The 19,800-nt window shown below is 39.7% G+C and overlaps 1 protein-coding gene across 1 annotated transcript in view; it reads left to right on the top strand.

Moving 5' to 3' along the window:
- SLC49A4 (solute carrier family 49 member 4) overlaps nt 1-19,800 on the top strand; it is a 72,501-nt gene that overhangs the window by 7,673 nt on the left and 45,028 nt on the right. Inside the window, exon 2 of the mRNA XM_033003458.2 lies at nt 12,029-12,122. Within this exon, the coding sequence (XP_032859349.2) occupies nt 12,029-12,122 (94 nt within the window). The remainder of the gene's footprint in view (nt 1-12,028; nt 12,123-19,800) is intronic.

Raw genomic sequence — 19,800 nt, 5'->3', positions numbered from 1 at the left:
GCTCATGTATTTTTACTACCCGTTACAAACTTCTCTTGACCCGAATTCTTCCTAATCTGACTGCTTCCTCTGCTCTGTCTCCTACTGCACCTGGGTGTCTCCTTGCTGTTGTGGTGTGCCCATCTTGTTCTCCCATTTCCCACTGTCTTCTAGAGGAGTAGAAGAGGTTGGGTGCAAGAAGCTCAAAGGAGTGAGAGCAGATGTGAGAAAAGCCTTGGATAGGTGGGAAGAGATAGAGGAGGAGAGTGTGGGACAAGGTAGTACGTGAAGCATGGGAGGCGTGGATGCAGAAATGGGATCTGGAGCTGGAGGGCTGGGAGTGGTGGGGATGGGAAAAGTGGAGGAACAAGATGAGTAGGAGGCACAGGGAAAAGGTTGCTGAGTGAGCAGGAGGCACTAGTAAATGTGGCTTAGGTAGCCAACAGCAAATGACGGGGGTGGCGGGTGCCTGCACCCCTCCGGGGCTGCCTGCGCAGCACTGTAGCCACAGACCAGCAAGCACAGCTTTTGTGACCTGGCTTGAGACGTGCTCTTCAAACCAGGAGCTGGGAAGCCTTTTTGAATGCAACTGACCTTTTTGCCTTTTCTAATCTCTGACAAAGGCTCAGTCTTTTGCCTCTGCACAACCCAACCTCTGAACTCTGCTTGGCAGTGCCTCTTGTTGGCCAGAGAGTTATCGGCCCTTCCTTCACCCTCCCCTTTCCCAAGGTGCCCCCAGCCACAGCCACCTGCTCCCTGTGGGGCTCCCCCTGATTCAGAGCAGGGTGGCTGTTCCTTCTTGTGTGGGTTTGGTGGTGACAAATGTCTGGCCTCGTGATGGAGGCATGAGTGGAATGCTGGGGTGGATGTGGCCCCTCTGGCTGATGTGTCTCTTCTGGAAAGCCTTGTGTAACTGGACAGAAAATGCTAAAATACCATCGTGTTGATCCACTGCCTTGCTGCATTTTAAACACACTTAAATTTTTCCAGTCTTCTTCTAGAAGTTTTTAACAGTGTAGCAGCCGTGCTACATGAAGGTGGCTGGTGCTAACTTCTATAACATAAATGACAGCAATAATTCTACTGTTATCAACGTCCATTGAGCTTTCTTGTAGATTTTTATTATGGAAGTAGGAAAGTACTTAGGAAGGTTGTATTGCATTAATTTTGCCAGCTGTATGTTTATACTGTAGCTATAATTCCTAGCTATTCATTTAAAATTCCATTAAAGAGAAGAAAAAGAGTATGTCAGGTTTTGGCATGTAAAAGCTGAAATCTGCTTCCTTTAAAGAAAATGGAGTCTGTTTCTTTTAAAGAATTAATAAGATATTGTTTATTTTTCCTATCAGAAGAAACTGAGTATGAACAAAGAAGGACTATTTTCACTTGTAATGATGAACTAACCCAGCTTTACTGATTCAAAAATTCCAGTAACAGCATTACCATTGCACAAAGAAAACAAGTTTTATTCATTATTTTTGGCTGATGTTGTTTTTAGGAGTTAGTTTCATGTTATGTTTTAGGAGTGAAAAACAAGTCTGAAGCAAATGCAAAAATTAGGTTCATTACTTGTTAATAAAGTTCGGATGTGTTTTTCATTGCCAATTTCTACCTTTTATTTTTCTAATAAGAAATGCCCTGCTTGTGGGAAAGCAGCCATGTAAAACATGGATATTTGCTTGCTTTTTCAGAGCTGAGGAAGTAGATAGTGTGTAGCACAGGTCTTGAAATAATGTTCCCTGTTGTGAAAATCTGTAGCTTGACACTGCCAAACAAAAATATTTGGCTTATATAAAATATTTATTTAAAAACATCCAACCCCCTCAAAACCAAGGTCATTGCTGAGATGAGCAGAAGTAAATTTAAGAAACATGATGTTTAGGTAATTCTCTGTTAGCATATTTTGCAAATTTTCTTGGAGAATGTTGTTTGGGTTCTCCCAGTAGCAATCTGGTATAGCCTCAGCTAAGCAGACCAAAGACCTTGCTGGTACAAGTTTCTTAAAGAAGTTTTTTAGTTCTAGTCCCGGGGCTAGGGAAATCGTGGCTTGCTCTGCCCTGCTCTCAGTGCGTAGATTCAGAGCTGTTCCATCACTTCCTACCATAATTTTGGTTTTTAATGCTTCTCACATGCTTGTGCTATTGTGGCTCTGTAGCCGTTCTGTAACTATAATTGTGCTGCAGAAGCTTGTGATCAATGCTTCAACTTCCTCAAAAGCTACAAAATTAAGCTTTCTCATGCAGATTTGTAGTAGAGAGGATTTTTAGATTTTTCCTCTTTTTAAAGCTGGAGATCTGTATGACTCGGCCTGAGGGAGTGATGTGTTTTAAAAGTAAGAGGTCTTCTGCTTTTTGCAAAGTCTGCTGATGTTTTTCTGGAATATGGGACGTTAAGCACAACTGCATTTAGAAACTCTTTTTGGTTTATTTGGTTATTTTTGATGAGCACTATCCCTTTTGAAATTTGAGAAAGGTGGAGTTGCTATAGTTTTAATTATGTGAACCTAAAGAATTGATCAGGAGCCTTAAGCAATGTAATGGGTTTAGGACCCATTACAGTGCTGTTAGGATTAATTATGTGGCCTAAATAGTGCTTGATGCACTTCAGTGTTAAAGTAACATTGAAACTGTTCACAGGGAGGAAAATTGAAAGCTCACTCCAGTGACCTTTCCTACAAATCAAAAGACCCTCATGGATGTTATGTCTGTGATATGCTTAGGGCTCTTTTTTCCCCCGACTCACAACAGGGTTAGTAAAAAGGAGAAACTTTGCACTTAACATCCCGCTTAGGGGACGCACTGGGCAGTGTTTAGCAATAGCTGCCAATTCTTGCTGCACGGTTACTTTTTGACACTCTGTCGTGGAAAAGCAAAATGCTTCTGTATTTCTTAAAATAATTTTATTCACCATTGGATGGTGTGGGCACATACCACTAAGATAATGACAGGGCATCTTCCCTGATAGATGTGTACAAGAGAGATTGTTTTTCCTCTCTGTTGCCACAGGTAAGGATCTGTAGTTAGTTGTGTGGTAATTAATCCCGCTGTGCAATCAGGAGTCCTTGAAATGAGTGGGAAGAGAAAAGAAGAAGCTTTCCTCCCCTTGTTCAGTGCTGAAAGGGCTTGGGTTGTCGGTGTTCGTCCAGGAATACAACAGTGAGAGGTGGAGCAAAGGCTTGTTGTCTTGTACCGTCTCAAGTTGTTAATGAGCATCCATAACTCTGCTTCAAAAATAATGAAGAGGTTTAGTCTCCGACTGCATTATTAGCTGTTTTTGTCAGTTGTTCTACATCTCTATGTATACGGTAATACATGCGTACACCCATGCGTGCTCTGTTACATAGTTTTTCAGTTTATCAATCGTCAAAGATGGATTAAATGATTCACCCAGATCTTCATGTTTCAGTAAATACTGCAGAGTCAAAAGCAGGTACCTGAGGTGAAGGGAGAAAGAACAACTTGTACAAGTGTGTGTTTGTATATTTATTTCACAGATTTAGTAAGCACTCAAATAGCTTTTTTTTTTTTTTACTGTACCCCAACACTGCAGTGACCCCAGATGAAGAGGAGACCTGATTTACTACCCTTTTTAATACTAATGGCATTAGACTGGCTTCTCTTTCCATGTGTTTATAGCCTGAATAAACAAGACAGAGAGGGAAAGAAAAAAGTGAAGCAGAAGATAAGTGGCCTGCCCAGTTTCATAAGATATGTTTAAAGAGATGCAGGTCCCACTGCCCCAGGCCAGTGCCCTCTTCTCTCAGAGGTACTCTGCAAGCATTAAGAGAAGTTCATTGCACTTGGATTAGTTGCAGTTAAAATGGATGCTCTCTACAGTAAAATGTATGATATCAATAAACAGCTAAAATAATGGTCTCCTTTGAAGCCAAGAAACATGGTATTAAAGACCAGGAGATATTTTAGTAGTGAGTCTAAAACTGATTCTAAAATCAGCATTTTGATCTCCAGGCAAATACCATTCAACTCAGCACTTTGTTTGTCTGTTCAGGCAAAATGTCAGTTTCTGGATTGATAAATAGAATTTACAATACTTGTAGAAACTTGCAATGCAGATTTTTAATCTGCATCTTTTGCCATTTGTTTTTCCATTGTTGATGTTAAACTGTTAAGATGCTTTAAAATCCTTAGCTGACATATGGAAGGAAACTTCAATACTTGTGAACTACCTTTTCATATATCCAAAAGCTCAGACTAAGCCTGTTCAGTTCTTAAAATCGGGACTACTTTATTTACAATACCAAAATTTTAAACTACTGCACAAACTTTGAAATACTTGCTCTGTATTTACAGGTATATTCTGCCACCAACTGTGTTTATATCCATGGTAGTGGAGCTAACTGTAAGACACCACGGAAGAACTTGGGTCATTAAGTTTGTAACAACTAAGTGTAGAGAAGTAGAGAGCTGGAGAATTAAGCTATACTTTCCTTGACATCTTTTTAGAGATTATGTGCTCGCTTAATATGCCGGGATAATGTTAAAACAGGATGGGTCCACTGTTCTTATTGTCTTGACCACATGGATGCAAAAGTCAAAAGCACTCTGCAGCCTCTTAATGTGGTTGTGATAGCTCGTTATTCCTTCTAACAGGTGCAATCAAATCCTTATATCTAGAGTAAACAGAAAAATAAGGATTTTAATACGCTTTAACGAAGAGGGGGAGGGGGAGAAGGAGAAGAAAAATACTGTAAAACAAGAGTATTTACAATACAAACCAGAAGTGAGTGGTGCAGTTACTGTGAAACCTTAATTGTCTTGGTTTCCTTACAATCAGGACTCACATAGAGAAAGATGCAGCAGCTCAGGAATTGCAAAGTGCTTGTGTGATTGTTGTAATAATTCTCGATTGCATTATATTTAGCTTTGCTTCTCACAATTACGTCCTAGAAGCTTCTGTACGTGCTTTAGTTGTTACATGTGTTCAGTCATTTCCATCGAGATCAGTGTCTTCTCTCTGAAACACTTGGCTGGCTAAAATTTGAGCTTTGAGTCTCTTAGTTATGTTGGGATTTTTTATAAGATTCTTAACTAACCTCTAAATTCAGGAATGGTGCTCTTCTTAGAAGGACTCGCATAATGACATTTATGCAGGGAATGCATGTTTTTAATCTGAGTTATACTGAAAAAAGGTGGGGACAAGTGTTGGTCCTTATGTTTTCAGTTTTGCATGCAGCCTTGCTGTATCTGTCCAAGAAGTGCTAGCAGCAGAAATAACTTTATCTTTGGGTCAGATCTGGTCTCTGGCATCAGTTTTTTTCTTCCTGATTTATCTGGGATTTCCCTGTGGATTCCCCCATATCACTGGTGATGACACTTGTGGGATATTAGCTCTTCTGAATTTCTGACCCTGTTTAAGAAGTCTGTATGAAACCACAAGAACTATTTTACTTGAAGTTGTCATGTTTGTACATATGAAGTTGATTTCCTCACATGTAAATTTTGCAAATAAATTAATTTTAAGAAATTTCACTCTTCTTGATAGATTTTGTATCATCTAGGCAGCTATTGCTGACAAATTCTGTTGCAACAGCTGTAAGATGTTATAAAGAGAAAGGGCCCCTCTGAAGATCATTACCTCCTACATCTATGTTTCAAGAGGTTTCTAGTACATATTTTGTCTGGGGATCTCAATCTGCCTACTATTTATGTCAGTATCTAGTAGAATCTGCCCTTGCTGTGATATCCTACACTGAAAGGTGAAACCGGCCTGTGTTGTAGGATTTGATACAAAAAGCAGATCTTTTTCTATATCTATACAAGACTCGGGGTTGAAATGTAGCTTTGGGTCTAATTTATTTCAGCCAGGTCCTATATGATAGAGCTTGTGTCCTACTATTTGATACCAGAAGGATGCTGTCACCTGTCTCACAGAATGCTTAAATTGAGTTTCCTTAATTTTCAGCCAATAAAAAAAAATACTCAAGTCTAAACCTCTTCAGTTGAATTTTGGATGCTATTTTGGCAGTGCCACATAGAGCCAGGGGAACAAATGGAAATGATTGGCTTCAGTTTGTTTTAAAAATACAGTTTATAAAAGACAGGGCAATTAAGAGAAGCATCAGTATCATATAGCCAGAGAGAAAGGAAGATCCAGGTTGTGCTTAATAACACACCATGGTATCTTGGCCATCAAACTAGGAGTAATTTTTGATTAGCTACTTATGACCTGGTAGTTGTTATCTCTTGCATGTGGTCATTGTATTTGGTTCCCACTTTTTCTTGCTTCCAAGTATAGTTGGTGCTATTCTTGAGAATGTATTTATTTTCCATTGAGTTTCCAAACACAATTTATGCTCTTCTGCAATCAAGTGCTTTTGTGGAATCAGAGGCAGGCCCCATATACTGATTTTTCAAGTTTGTTCTGTGTGTTAGGAGAAAGATTTGGACCACATCTCAGCTATGAAGTCTTTTTTACATCAGTGAAAAGATTCTTTTCTTTTGGGAATTGTACTGCTTGATGCAAGGATGCTTCTGAAAGCTTATCCTCCTTAATTACAGTAGTCCATTTGGCAAAGTGCTGGCACAGCGCAAGTTTTGTTCACTGTGTTTAGTGGAAAGGTAGCAATTTTATTTGATGTTTTAATCATGACAAAGGTAACTGATTTTATGAGATTAAATGGTATAGCTATTAGTATAATTTTGCTAGAATTTACATCTAAAATATAAAGATTTCTGGAGCAGTAGTTAATGATGAAGGAGAAAGTTTTGTGCAGAGCTTTCAGGATTCCTTGACAAAATGAGCTGTTTAATCAAACTTTTGTTTTTTTTATGGCTAAATGCAAAGGCACACATTAAGGAGGAAGATAAACACAGCCATTCCATGAAATGGAGAATTGGTATCCAGCAAAGAAATCCATTTAAAAACTGATGCCTAAACAATAAGGAGGTTATTTAGACAAGACGCAGAAACAATTCCAGGACCAAAGAAAAATTGTGAAAGACTTTGAGCTCAGTGCTTTGCTTACTGAAACCGAAGGTAAAGGTTCTTTTTGCTAGGTTAATTTCATGGAAGGAAAAATGCAAGAGCCTGTGCTTTGTTTTGTCAAGAAAGGCAAAGCAAGAATTTGTTTGAAAACTGAATTGGCTTTAAATTGGAAGGAAAAAGCACAATTTAACAGTGAATTGTTAGAACAGCTGTTGAAATTGGAGTTTTTCATTTCCTGGTGTGTATGCATCAAGACAGGAATTACTTATTTATTTAGCTAGATATGGTTTAGTCAAAACAACAGTAGAGTAGTTAAGCAAATGTGCTCAGTTCAGTGTCAGAAGGGACTGTTCTTGCTTCCAGCCTGGTCTTTAAAAACTGTGAAAATGGGCAGCAGGCTGATGTTGCTCATTTCTGATTAGAGCCTTGTTGTATTCTGTATTTGTGAGGACTGATTTTAGTATCTGCAGCTGAAGGAAGGAAACCCCTCAAATGTTAATGCATCCGAGAGCGGGGCATGTGAGCTGTAGGAGGGAAATCCGCTGCTGCCGTGCCAGGCAGAGGTCTGGATCCGGCAGCCTTTCCTCTGGCTGAACTTCCGTTGATCATAGCAGAAAGGTAAAAAGTGTCTGTTCTGCACATCCAACTGGAATTTCCCCCTAAGATGGATGCCTCATTAGGAGAGGAAAAACCAAACCCAAACAGTGTCTGCCATTTGTGGGATGCTCTGAACTAGAAGCGTGTTGCTCTCGGCGGGCCTGTATCCGCAGCCGGGGACCCAGGGGTGCTGCTGTACGCAGGCCTCAGCCGGGGGGGGCACAGGGTGTTCGCTGCCACTAGACAACAGAAGTAGCAACTTCCACTTCTCGACGTGAAGACAATTTTGACTTGAGTGTGTGTTTTATGTGAGCAAGGATTTGTTTTTTCAAGTCTGTCAGTTTTATGATGTTTTATTGTAATGGATGACTGACAGATGAGAGAAGGAATGGTCATACTTCTCAAAAGCTTACAAAAGCATTAAACAATTGTTAATAATGTTCTCCTGAATGGCAAACTGATCATGCATAAATAGTTAGAATGAGGAGTTCATTGTAGTTGTATAACATCTTTTATTAAGTTTCTTATTAAACTGGGCATAATCACTCAGTTAAAAGTTAGTAATGCAATGTGGGGGGAAAATGCATTTTTCTTTTTACGTGCTTTAAAAAGCATCTTGAAATTAAGGCATGCTGGAAGAGTTGTGGGAGATGCAACACCCACGTATCGGATGCTGTAGCTTGATGTTTTGCTGAAGGAGCTGAAGAGCGGCTGGGTGCCACGGGCAGCCGCTGCCGCCCACTCCTGTGTGAGACCGTGTTGCAGCGTGGCTGGGTTTTGTTTGTTTTTGGTGTTGGGCTGTGGGTGGTGGAGGGCCCTGGGTTCATCATCCTGTGTGTGTTCATGCAGCAGCTGCTTTTGCAGCAGAGAGGAAAGGGAACTAGTGGGCCAGCTGACAGTGTCCCGGGGCCAGATCCGGTCAGCATATCCTGCTGGCATGGGTAATCATTAAGGTTTACTAGTTCAACGTGGTCTTTGCAGGATTAGAAGTATGTGTTTTGCAGGAGAGTTAAGAGGATTGTGGGTTGAGAGTTTATGTTAAATCTCTAGTAGTGGGAGGAGTTTGGGGATAGCTGTTTTAAAAAGAAATGAAAACGAACAAATGTAGCGTGGGCTGCTGAAGTTGTAAAGCAGAATGTTATTAGCTGCAGGAGGGTTAAACAGTTGAACAATATCAACTGTTTCACTCATAAATGATAACTAATATGGCGTTTTAGTAATGACTCAATTTCTGCTGCTAGCTCTGACTTTTCTGTTGCTGTCAATGACTTTTGGCCATGCTGAATGTGGCCACAATTTGCTCAACAGTCAGTGCCATCTGTGGGGCCCAGAAGCCTGCAAGAGCGGGGTGGGGATGAGCAGCTAACGAGAATGGCTTCAAAGCACAAAAAACTTCCTCCATGGGCATAAAATCCCTTTAAAGGATTTTCTTCACTTTCCAGCCATGTGTCAGAAACCTCTGATAGAAGGGGACTGGAAAGTGGGATGATGGATTTTAAGAAGCTGTAGCCTGCCCCCCTCAATTACCGCTTGCATTTACAGGGTGAAATTAATGAAGTTAATTGCATCTACTCTAAATCTTGGTTGTGTGAACTACTTAAATCTTTTAAAATAGAGAAATAATTTCTTGCAAGGTTCATGGGCTTTTTTACAGGTTTGGTTGGTTATTTTGCTTTATTGTCCCCATGATGGATGCTGCTATCTGAAACACTCTGGGGTGTACCTTTTAGAGTAATACAAGAGATGCAATTCAGATTAAGGGCCACTACAACATTTAAAGCAAAAATAATGAAATAATTATAAAAATACTATTAAAGACCGATTTCTAACAAATATGAAAAGGAGTGTGGATTCCGACAGTTAAAATGTAAAGCAAAGTAAAAGGGGAAGGTGCTTCAAGTGGAGAAATACATCGTGTAATTAGCAAAGAAAATGTCTAATACACTGCTTCTCTGACAATCTTTTTACTTGTTCACTTTGTCGTCATTTTCAGCATGCAGCTTTAACCAAAGGAATTTTTAGGGGTGTGTTTACATGTTAATGTGGAAAAAAAAAAAAAAGGCTGAAGAATAATCTGTAAGATCAAAACATTTAAAAGTGGTACATTACAGTGTATACTATTCAAGATGAGGACTTTAGAGAATGTTTGGAGAGATCAAACATACATGATTGTGAGGCTTTGACTAATAATTTTACTTTAAAAATACTCAACATGTAAGGTTGACATTAGAGATAAGTCTAAATTTAGGGCTGAGGAAAAACTTTGGCATCCAGTTTAGTTTCCACTGAATTGCATGTTGTTTTTCTTAGGAAACTTTTTCTGCAGATTTAAATTAAAACTTTTTCTTGCTTTTTGTTTTGGAGATTTTTTTTTTAATTAAAAATCAAATAGAAGATTTTTTTTATTTGGAAGCATTCCTCATTGTGTCCTGTGGTGATTTAAACTTAAATTTCTCTGTAATACTCATCTACTGCTGTGCCCTGGGCTTGCGCTTGGCCTGTGTCTCCTGTGGCACCCCATGAGCAGAGCCTTCCAGGCTATCGTTGTGTCTCCTGAAATGCAGAACGTGCACTGTTTTGTGAAGTGTAATTCAAAAAGACCCTGGTTTACATGGAAAATAAGAAAATATGTACATTACTAGAGCTTTCCTGAAACATTGCAGCATCATTTCCAAATGGAAAACTTTAGATTTTTCAGTTAAAAGACTTGCGTTTCAATTTTTCCATCAATAAAATTCTAATTCTCATTGCGTACAAGTTCCCATTATGCAGAAAAAGCAATGCTAACAGATTCATTTCCCAGGAGAAAAGGTAACAGCACCACATCTGCAATCCTGATACAAATAATTACCCCCACAACATATGTAGTAAGGTAATACGAGGTTAAGCAAGGCGTGAAGGCTCACATGGTGCACACACATGAAAAACCAGTTTAACAGCAACATGTGCTCGTTGAGCATAGAGTCAAGCAAGTAAGTCTGGGCAGTAAGTTCAAGGAAACATTCTTGGCTGATGATGCTTCTCTAGGGCATCAGGGATGTGAGGTGTCCTTCAGAGTTGCAGGACTGCAGGTGGCATTCCTTTTGGTAATGACTGAGCCACACCAAAGGCAGTTGTACTTCCATTTCAGAAAACCGGCACAGTTAACTTCTTGTTTGGTTTGTCTTGGGCTATGTTGATTGAGAGAGGAGCTCTTTGGTTTCGTTTGTGCAGTGTCCAGAACAAGGAGTTGCATACGTGGGAGCGAGGTTTGCTAAGAGCTGTTGCAGTAAAAGCAAAGTGATGTCACATCCACTAAAATTACATTTCAGTAAATACATGCTCTAAAACCCCCATACAATTCACATTGAGACAAAATATTTAATGCGACTACTGCTTAAATTGTACTGATTACAGGAGTCATTAATATAGAGGGATCGCTCCTCTGAAAATTGGCAGTTTCGGAAAGAGTCAAAATCATCTGTTCATTAGGTGAGTTATAATAGGGATTTGTTCTTTTTTGGTCTGCGTTCTGGGTAGTTACTGGTTTCACCTAAATGTTAGAGATACTGAGTACTTGTCATCACTGAATTGTTTTTATTTTGTTCTGCTAAGAAAGTGGAAGCCCTTTATTTTCTGTTTGCTGCTGTGAAATTGTTTCAAGTTCTACCATTTCACAGATAGAGACTGTATGAGTGGTTTTTAACTGTGTATATTTATGATTTGGGTGTTTTATAAGATCCTGGAGGTTAGGCCCCTGAGCTGTCATGGTTTTCTTTTTGTTTACTGCTGATGGAAACACCTTAGCAGCAGCAGCAAGTAAACTGCTGGCAAAAGGAATTGTAGCACTAAAATAAAGTTGTTTCTAATCTAAGTGCTTCTCCATTGAGAATTGCAGTATGAGGAAAAAACATATTCAAGGAATCAGTCAATTGTAGCTTTTTTCTACAACTTCTGACAATTTGAGCTGAGTACTGCAAAAACCTGTCCTAATTGCAAGGACTGCAAAAATAGACTTGCACTTTTTTCCATTGAATAAATGGTTATTTCTTTGGGATGAAATGTGTATCTGCATTATGAAAGAAAACAATCACAGTGTTGTGTGTGTGCTCATTAAATTGTTGGAAAAGAATGTACAAGTCCAGATTCTTATTTCGATCTACCTAGACTGCAAATCACACACTGGAGCATGTTCCCTGTTGCTTCCAATTCTAAAGGGAATAATGTACATTTTGATTATACTGTTATTACCACTTTTCACTTCTAAGAATGTCTGTAAGATTTTTGGGTACAGTCCTATGCAATAGTATGCTAAGAGTAAACCTTTGTAATTCTGGAGTGTAAGTATAGAAAATAATACAGGATTTCATAATGTATCTGTAATTCATATCAGCACCAAAGTGTTTATAATTTGAAAGAGATAAGCATTATTTCTGTGAGACTGCATGTACAGATATATATTTAGACATTTTTTTTTTTTTGCAACGTTGCTGACTTAACTTGTAAAATACTGTTGTTTTTATCTTAGGTCTGCGTGTAACTGTGTTACTAACATCATCACTCATGGTACTGGGAGCTGGCCTGAGATGTGTTCCAGTTTCAGACCTAGAAATTAGGAAGAAGTGAGTGAATTAATTATTTTTAATATACATATTAGGTATTTTCTTCTAATATATTTTTTGCTGCTATTGCAAAGAAATATAAATATTAGTACAAATTTTCTTTATGAATTTGATACACCAAATGTTTGTTGTGTGGATTTGGGTTTACATGCTTATTTACTTCTTAAATGGATTTTTCTACTTCTCTTTCTACATAGTATCTGAAGATCAGAAAGCCCTATACAAAATTGAGTTAATTAAGCCTCACCCCATCCTGGATAGCTAGCATTAATCTGCTTTGCAAACAAGGAAGCAGAGATTTAGGGAGGTTCAGAAACTGGCCCAAGATCACACAGGCAACCATGCCACAAACCTCAAAAATATGTAATGTGTATGCAAATGTTAAATAATTAGTTCATGTTTCTCATATTGGATGTATGGGATTGTGCAGTGAGACAGATGAATTTACACAAAATGACCTTTTTCATGTAGTCTCTTCCAGTCTGCATTCCAAAGTAGCTTTGTACTTAATCTGTGGTTGAAATGAATGCCTTCTGTACACGTGCCATTTAAGAGTCTGTGATAGAGACTGTCGTGGTCTAGGCCTGATTGGCAGCCAACCACAATGCAGCAGCTCTCTCTCCCTTCCCCTCCAGCAATGAGAAGGGACAGAGAGCCAGGCTTGGGGTTCAAGATAGGACTGGGATGGGGGAAAATCCCCCTTTTATGATCACGAGCAAAAGGCAGACTCATTAGGGGAAGAAAAAAAGAACATACATTTATTACAGACACTAACAACACATAACAGAGTAGGACAGTGAGAAGCATTGCCACATCTTGAGAACACCTTCCCCCCACCCCTCCCTTCTTCCCGGGCTCAGCTCTGCTCCCGATATCTCTACCTCCTCCCCCAGTGGTGCAGGGGCAGGGAATGGGGGGTGCAGTCAGTGCTGCCACTTCCTTCATCTTCGGTGAGGGGAGTGTCCAAAACTTGTTCCTCCTGCTCCATCGTGGTCCCCCTCTCTCAGGAGACAGTCCTCCACAAACTTTCTCCGACTTGAATTCCTCCCATGGGCCGCAGCGTTCCCCACACTGCTCTGTCATGGGTCACTAAATTCCTCCGACTGGATTCCCTCCCACGGCTGCAGCCCTTCCCGAGCTGCTCCGGCGTGGGACTCCGCCGCATGCTGCAATCCTCCCAGCGCTGAGTTACAGCAGCGGGGCTACCTTTTCCCATGAGAGCCCGGCCTTCTTCGGGCACAGCACCTTGATCAGGCGAGCAGGAGCAACAGGCCATAAATCAATGTCTGCTCCACCGTAGATCTTCATGGGTGGCGGGGGGGGCCGCCCTGCCGTCTCACCACAGGATACAGGGGGGTCTCTGCTCCGGCACACCTCCCCCCTCCTTTCTTCCTCCGTTCCTCCACTGACCTTGGTGTTCATGCAGCTGCAGCAACTCCTCCTCACAAGTCCCACTGCCCGTCACCACGTCCCTTCTTAAATACGTTATCGCAGAGGCGCAGCCGATTGGCTCAATTTCCCAAACAGAAGTGGAGCTGACGTGGAGCTGGGGGAGCTTCGAGAAGCTTCTCACAGGGGGCCGCCCCGATAGCCCCCTCCCCTGCCACCAAAAAACTCCACCACTCACTCAACCCAGGACAGAGACAGATTACTTCCTAAAAGTCACAGAATCCAAACAATTCAATTGTTCCATCAACGTATTCTGAACCTGGGAATCCTCGGTAAGCACAGGAGTCACACTCATTTTGTACAGCCAGGGAATATGGATCAATTGTTCACTTAATTTTCTTTTGCCTCTCATGTTGAAGAAGGAAGGAGTACAGGCATTACTACATTTTTCTGCTTCTTTAAAAACAGTAGTGGCACTAGCTCTTCATTAATTATGCTTGCATAATATGTAAGCACTAAGAAAATAACTTATAAATAAAAGCGTTTTATGTTTGTTGGTTTGTGGTTTGTTGTGTTTTTTTTTTTTTTTTTTTTTCCCTTGAATTCTAGTCAGCTTTCAAGCAGTCCTTGTATTATTTCATCAAGTTCCTTTTTTTTCCTCAGTATTTCTTACCCTGAAAATCAGCTTGGAAACCTTTAAATTGAGAAAGAAAATGTTTGGTGTGAAGTAGAACATAGATGACTGGGTACCATGGATAAAACAAAGGAGGAGGTTCAGAGAGAGGACTGAGAATGTAATAAATGCATTGATTGTAAAACTAGCCCCTGTCAGGAGTATGTAGCTAGTAGGTAATGAATGACTTAGTAAACTAAATGCAGTGTGGTGAGTAACAATTTTAGTTCTTAGGTGCTTAGTGAGTGTGTAAGGAAGCCCAAGGTGTTCCTGATGCTAGTTGCCCAACATTGCCCATTTCTGTGTGGTGTTCATGGACTTTGTGAGCAGGGGAGGCTGAACTAGCCATAATGCGCTACCATTCACAGTGATCCTTTTAAGGTGAAAATGTACTGTTAAGGTGGCCAGTAAGAGTTGTCCTCATTATGGCCTTGTTTTACCTTTTCCCAAGATGTTAAGTGCTGCTCAACATCCAGTTCATCCATTCAGACCAATCTTAGATTAGTTCTATATATCTTTTAAATGGGCCAGATGGCTTAAATGCAATGAAATGTGGTGTCTTATGTAGCTTTTAATTTATGATATATGCCAAAAGAGTTCTGTTGCCCTGGACTTTACCAAAGCAAGGATGAAGACTGTAAAAACCCAAGAATAATTCCCAAATGAAATTTAGATGTGAGGTATCGTTTGGGGAGTGGGAAAGAGAGTTTCCATGTGTTCTGATCACCTTTAAACAAGGCTTTCCAGTGTAACTGCAGCAAGGAGACCTAGGAGAACAATGAAATAAATGCCTAAGGAGAAACATTCAAAGAACAGCTTCTTTAACTAGGGACAGAAAGGCTGTGGACTGTATGGAGTCTGATGAGATGTATAAAATATGATGATACATTTTACTGAAAACTATATAGACAAAAAAAAAAGAGAGCATGAGCAGAATCCTGATGGAAAAGGTTACTAATTTCATTTATTCATGCTGTGAAAATATTCATCCTTTCCAGCTGGAATTGTTAAATTTGTGTGTGTAGCCTACTCCAAAAAAGGAGAAATTTTAAAGAATTGCAGCTCTACCTGAGGAATTGGTTTCATCTTTTACACAGTTTGATTAAAAATCAACAGAGAATTAATTATAGCTAACTGTGTGAAGCAAAATTAGGGTTTTCAGTGGAGGTTTCTTGAGACTCTGTACAATGATTTACAATCTGTGCAATGTTTTAACAGGTAACCTGCATCGTTTTGAAGACTAAGACTGAAGGCCAATTTTCATCAATTACTTGAAGCATGATACCAAATAAAATAATATTGTTGAGATGAGCATTACTGCTTAATTCACTGGCAACAACTGGTGGAGCACTAAACTGCGCACTTACTCTGAATGTGTATATGCATTAATATGACAGTTTGAATGTTACAGAGCCAGCCAGATGGGCAAGATCACGCACAAGCTAATATTGGAATATTTCAGAAGCCAGCGTAGCTGGAAATTCTTTGAATGCGTTTGCATGTTTTGTAATGTGTTCCTTCAGTCCCTGAGTAATCTGCAGTAATAAACTGAAGGATTTCCATGGGACAATTATGTCAGAGTTAAGATACGTAAAATTACAAGAATGTTCATGAGGTTTGTCAGGTTTAGGGTTTTTTTTTTCTGCTTTGTAGCTGTCTCTGCTCCCTAAGCTCTTGTAATTTAACATTAAGGAGAGCTACTAAAGCCCATTGCCTATCAGAGCAATCACAGACGTGAGGAAATCACTGTTAAGACTGACATTTAATCCTGACTGCTTTATGCTCCTTATCTCGCACAGAGCTGTAATATCCAAGTGTGTTCTTAAGCTTTTTTCTAGTCTGTAATTATTCTTTTGGCTCTAGCATGTGACAGCAGACTAAGACTATCTCCAGTTCCCTGAGTCATGTTTTAAACACAAACCTTAACCTCTGTTTGCAGTTTTTGATGCCCATGTATATGCACAACTGGTATGAGGGAGAATTCAGGTTGCACATTTGAGTGTGTCTCTTGAAGCAGCTGTTCTTTATGGTGAATTTTCATTCTCTGACAGTGTGTGACCTAAAACCATACTGGGAATCCATGCCAGAACTGCATAAATTCAGTCAAGGCTGAAGTGGGAGTGCATGGCGAAAATGTGGGAGTATGGACTTGCATGTGAGATTGAGGAACCAACCTATATGTGGGCTAGTAGAATCCCTCTCACATATACATATGCTCTTACTTACCTGTTTTCCTCTTCCCCACTCCCCTCAACCTGTGAGCTTAATATGTGTAACATAGACAAGGAGGTTAAAAAGAATTTTTTTTATGTACCATGCACTTCTGGGTTTGCCAAATGTGCCAGATGTGACAGTGAATTTTACTTTTAAAAATAAAACCCCAAACCATTATTCCTTTCTAAATGTTATGAAAACCTCATTTGCCACACCTATTTCCTTAGTTCATAGTTGATGTAAATTATCTAGAACATGAAAAAAAGATGTTATCAAATTGTACCATTCCTGAACCTTATTCCTTTGTGTGAAGGTTTCAATACCATCGCTAACGCTTTTTTGCCTGCATTTTGTCCAGTCCTTTCCTTTTGACTACTGCTTGGCACTGAGTGAATATTTCAGTTGGACTCTTCGAATTTGATTATTTTATCTCGAACATTAACATTACTGGAGGGCCTTTATTTAATAGACAAAATCAGGTTTGTGTTTTTTCCCCCACATAGCACTTCATATTTATCTCATGCTCTGTGTTTAAGTGTAGATTTACATATAGCTCAGGTCTTCCATATGATTGTAAAATAATAAATCTAGGCAAACAGCTGTATGAGCTGAAACATATAAGAAAGAAGGAAATAAATGATGAAATCAGCCTATAGCTATAAATATGTGGATTTTAAGACTGACCGTGTGATGTAAGACTTCTTAAAATGTTTTGAAAGACAGGATAATTAAAGACATAGAAGGATGTAACATAATTTGTCATTTGTATTGAGTATATTAATTAAGCAATTTATAAGAACTTAGTATGCTGTGGACTGGTAGTGTTTGGCCTTCACATTAGATTTCACAACAGAGAAGTAGTTATTGAGGACCTTGAGTCATGGCAGTGGGAGGGCACTCCTTGGCAGTAAGTACCATTAAAACATTTGTTGGGAAGCCAGCAAAACAGTAACACAGAGAATGACAGTGGAAACTGGAGCAGTTATTTACAAAGTCATTTATGGGGGAACATACTGGTAATTGGTAGATCCTGTAAAGGGTTTTTTTTCTTTAATAATACCATTTCTTAGGATTTTGTATTTTTTTGCCTACTCTTAGATATATTGATGTTAACTTTTTCCCTTATTATGCTTGAAGATTTGCTCTTACCACATATTTGTTACACTTCGTTTCTATTAGCTAGTTGCAACCTAATTTGTATTTTAGTCTTGATAGACTTATTCTTTCCTAGTTCCATGTTTTCCCTTTTTCATCCCTGAAAGCCTAAAGAATGACATGGTCTCATCTCATTATTTGTCTTTTCTGATCCTGAAAACAACCATGAGACATCATTCTCATGCATAAAAAATGCAAAGGGGCACCTCAGAAGAGGTGACATACTAGGATTCTCATATTCCCTGGCAGTACTGAACACACTTCTGTGCTCAAAAAACCACCCCAAACTGGAGGGCTATGGAGAAGTGGGATTAAAATGTTCTAGGGAATGAAAAGAGCCTTTTAAGGGAGAATGATAGAAGAATCTTCCTGCAAGAAATAAAGACAGAGTGTGATGCATGTTATGCACTCCTTAACTCACTGGGGATGAGAAATGAAAAAAGTATTTAATCTAAATCATGGTTCTGGGAGTAAAAGGATGAATAAACATACCTGTTTGTATGCTGTAGCTCAGTGAGCGTAGAAGGAAGATGGTAAGGTGGAGCACTTGCCTGGCACTGATGGCACTTGCTGGTTTGTGCTTTGGCTGCAGTGCTGGGGGAAGGCTGACCTGGGTTAATCCATACTACCAGAAAAAGAGGTAAGTGAGGAAAAAAGGAAACAGGTCATTCATGGGTAGGTTCTCTTAATTTTTATAACCCTGTAACTTAAGAGTTTCGCTTGTTTTTTATTACCTCCACCAGCTTCGTCTTGTACACAGGTTCAAGTTTTTAACTTCTGCTGCAAAGCTTTTGTTTTAGATGAGAGGTCATATGAGTTGTTCCTAAGTGGCAACGCTTTTTTCCTGCTTTGCTTGTCGATGGCAGCGGTGGATTCGGTGGGCGATAACGTGCCCCTCTGGCTGCCTGAGCTGTGCACCCTGTGATGCACTGGCAGCCGCTGCTCAGTGCTACCACTTCCATGACAGCCAAATTGGCTTTTTCTTCAGCTGAAACAGCCTTCGTGGAAAAAGGAGACAGCCTGACGATTTTGGTGATAAATACTCTTCTCTCTTGCTCCTGTGCTGGATTTTGGCTATGGCACTGTGGGTGTCATCTCCCTGGCCCAGCAATGGGGGTAACTGCTGAATTACCGATTTACAGACCCTGTGTAAATTCTTGGAGTGGTAAATCCAGTAGATATATTAAAGAAAACTCTGAAGTCTTAGAAAGGGCTTGGTATTGCAGCAATGTTTAATGGGCAGAATTTCTACAGGGCCTCAGCTAGCATAAGCCTATGTTGGAAGGGAAGAGAATTTCTATTCTTTGTTGAGTATTTACCTCCATCTCATATAATGGCAGGTTTTATCTCCAACTATAGAAAACTTTAAATTTTTTTAATCATGTTCAGCTCTTTGCCTTAGTCTTGTGACTCATATTATGTTGGCTGATTTCTGTCCTTGAAGAATTCATATGAATTGAATTTATATTGAAGTTCCTGCATTATAATCAGAACACTCTCTTGCTCTTTCACTGGTCTAAGAAAAATGCTTCAGGAATGTTTAAATAAGTCTTTTTTATCCCATTCCCTAATTTGCTGTATCTCTTGTACACTCATACTCTTTTACTAAAAAATCCTACATAGGACCTATCTTGTGCTAAGTAATCTCCTTCAACTTTCTCTCATGGCAACCCTGATAGCAGCCAGTACTGGTGCCCTTCCCTGATAACTTGTTTCAGTATGTTTTGCCTCATCAGCCCATAATATAATTGCCTAGTTGTGTTTACAGCAATGCTGTTTATTTTGAGTCTGTTCATATTGGATGAGCATGTCCTCATGTTGCTTTAAATATGTCTTCTTTTAATAATGGGTTGGTGGAGTGGGTTAGCTTTAAAAGAAAAACAAAAAAATCCCCAGTCTTTAATAAAAAAAAAAATTCAAAAAGAAGCTTTGATTTCATGTGCCATCATCCTTCAAACTTGGATAAAGCTTTCAGTGAAGAAACCCTCTTCTCAGCCATGTGACAGCTGTGATGGCTGTGCAATAACATGCTATGAGGATGTGAGTGAATTTGTCACCGTACTGCTGGGGTCTCACTGTACTCCTGCCTCGTCCCTTTCCTCCATCAGAACATCTGACAGAGATGTCAGGGCCTTGGCCTGAGATTGCTGCTTCCTCTCCTTGCAAATCCTTGTCTCTCTTCATAGTCTCTCAGTAATAATAGTTTTGGAGTAACTCTGTTTTCCAATCCTTTTAAATTTTAAACCA

Source organism: Tyto alba, unplaced genomic scaffold (assembly GCF_018691265.1).
Source record: "Tyto alba isolate M040663 unplaced genomic scaffold, T.alba_DEE_v4.0 Super-Scaffold_7, whole genome shotgun sequence".
Lineage (NCBI taxonomy): Eukaryota > Metazoa > Chordata > Aves > Strigiformes > Tytonidae > Tyto > Tyto alba.
Note: the sequence above shows the minus strand (reverse complement) of the source record. Positions and strands in the feature narration are given on the sequence as shown.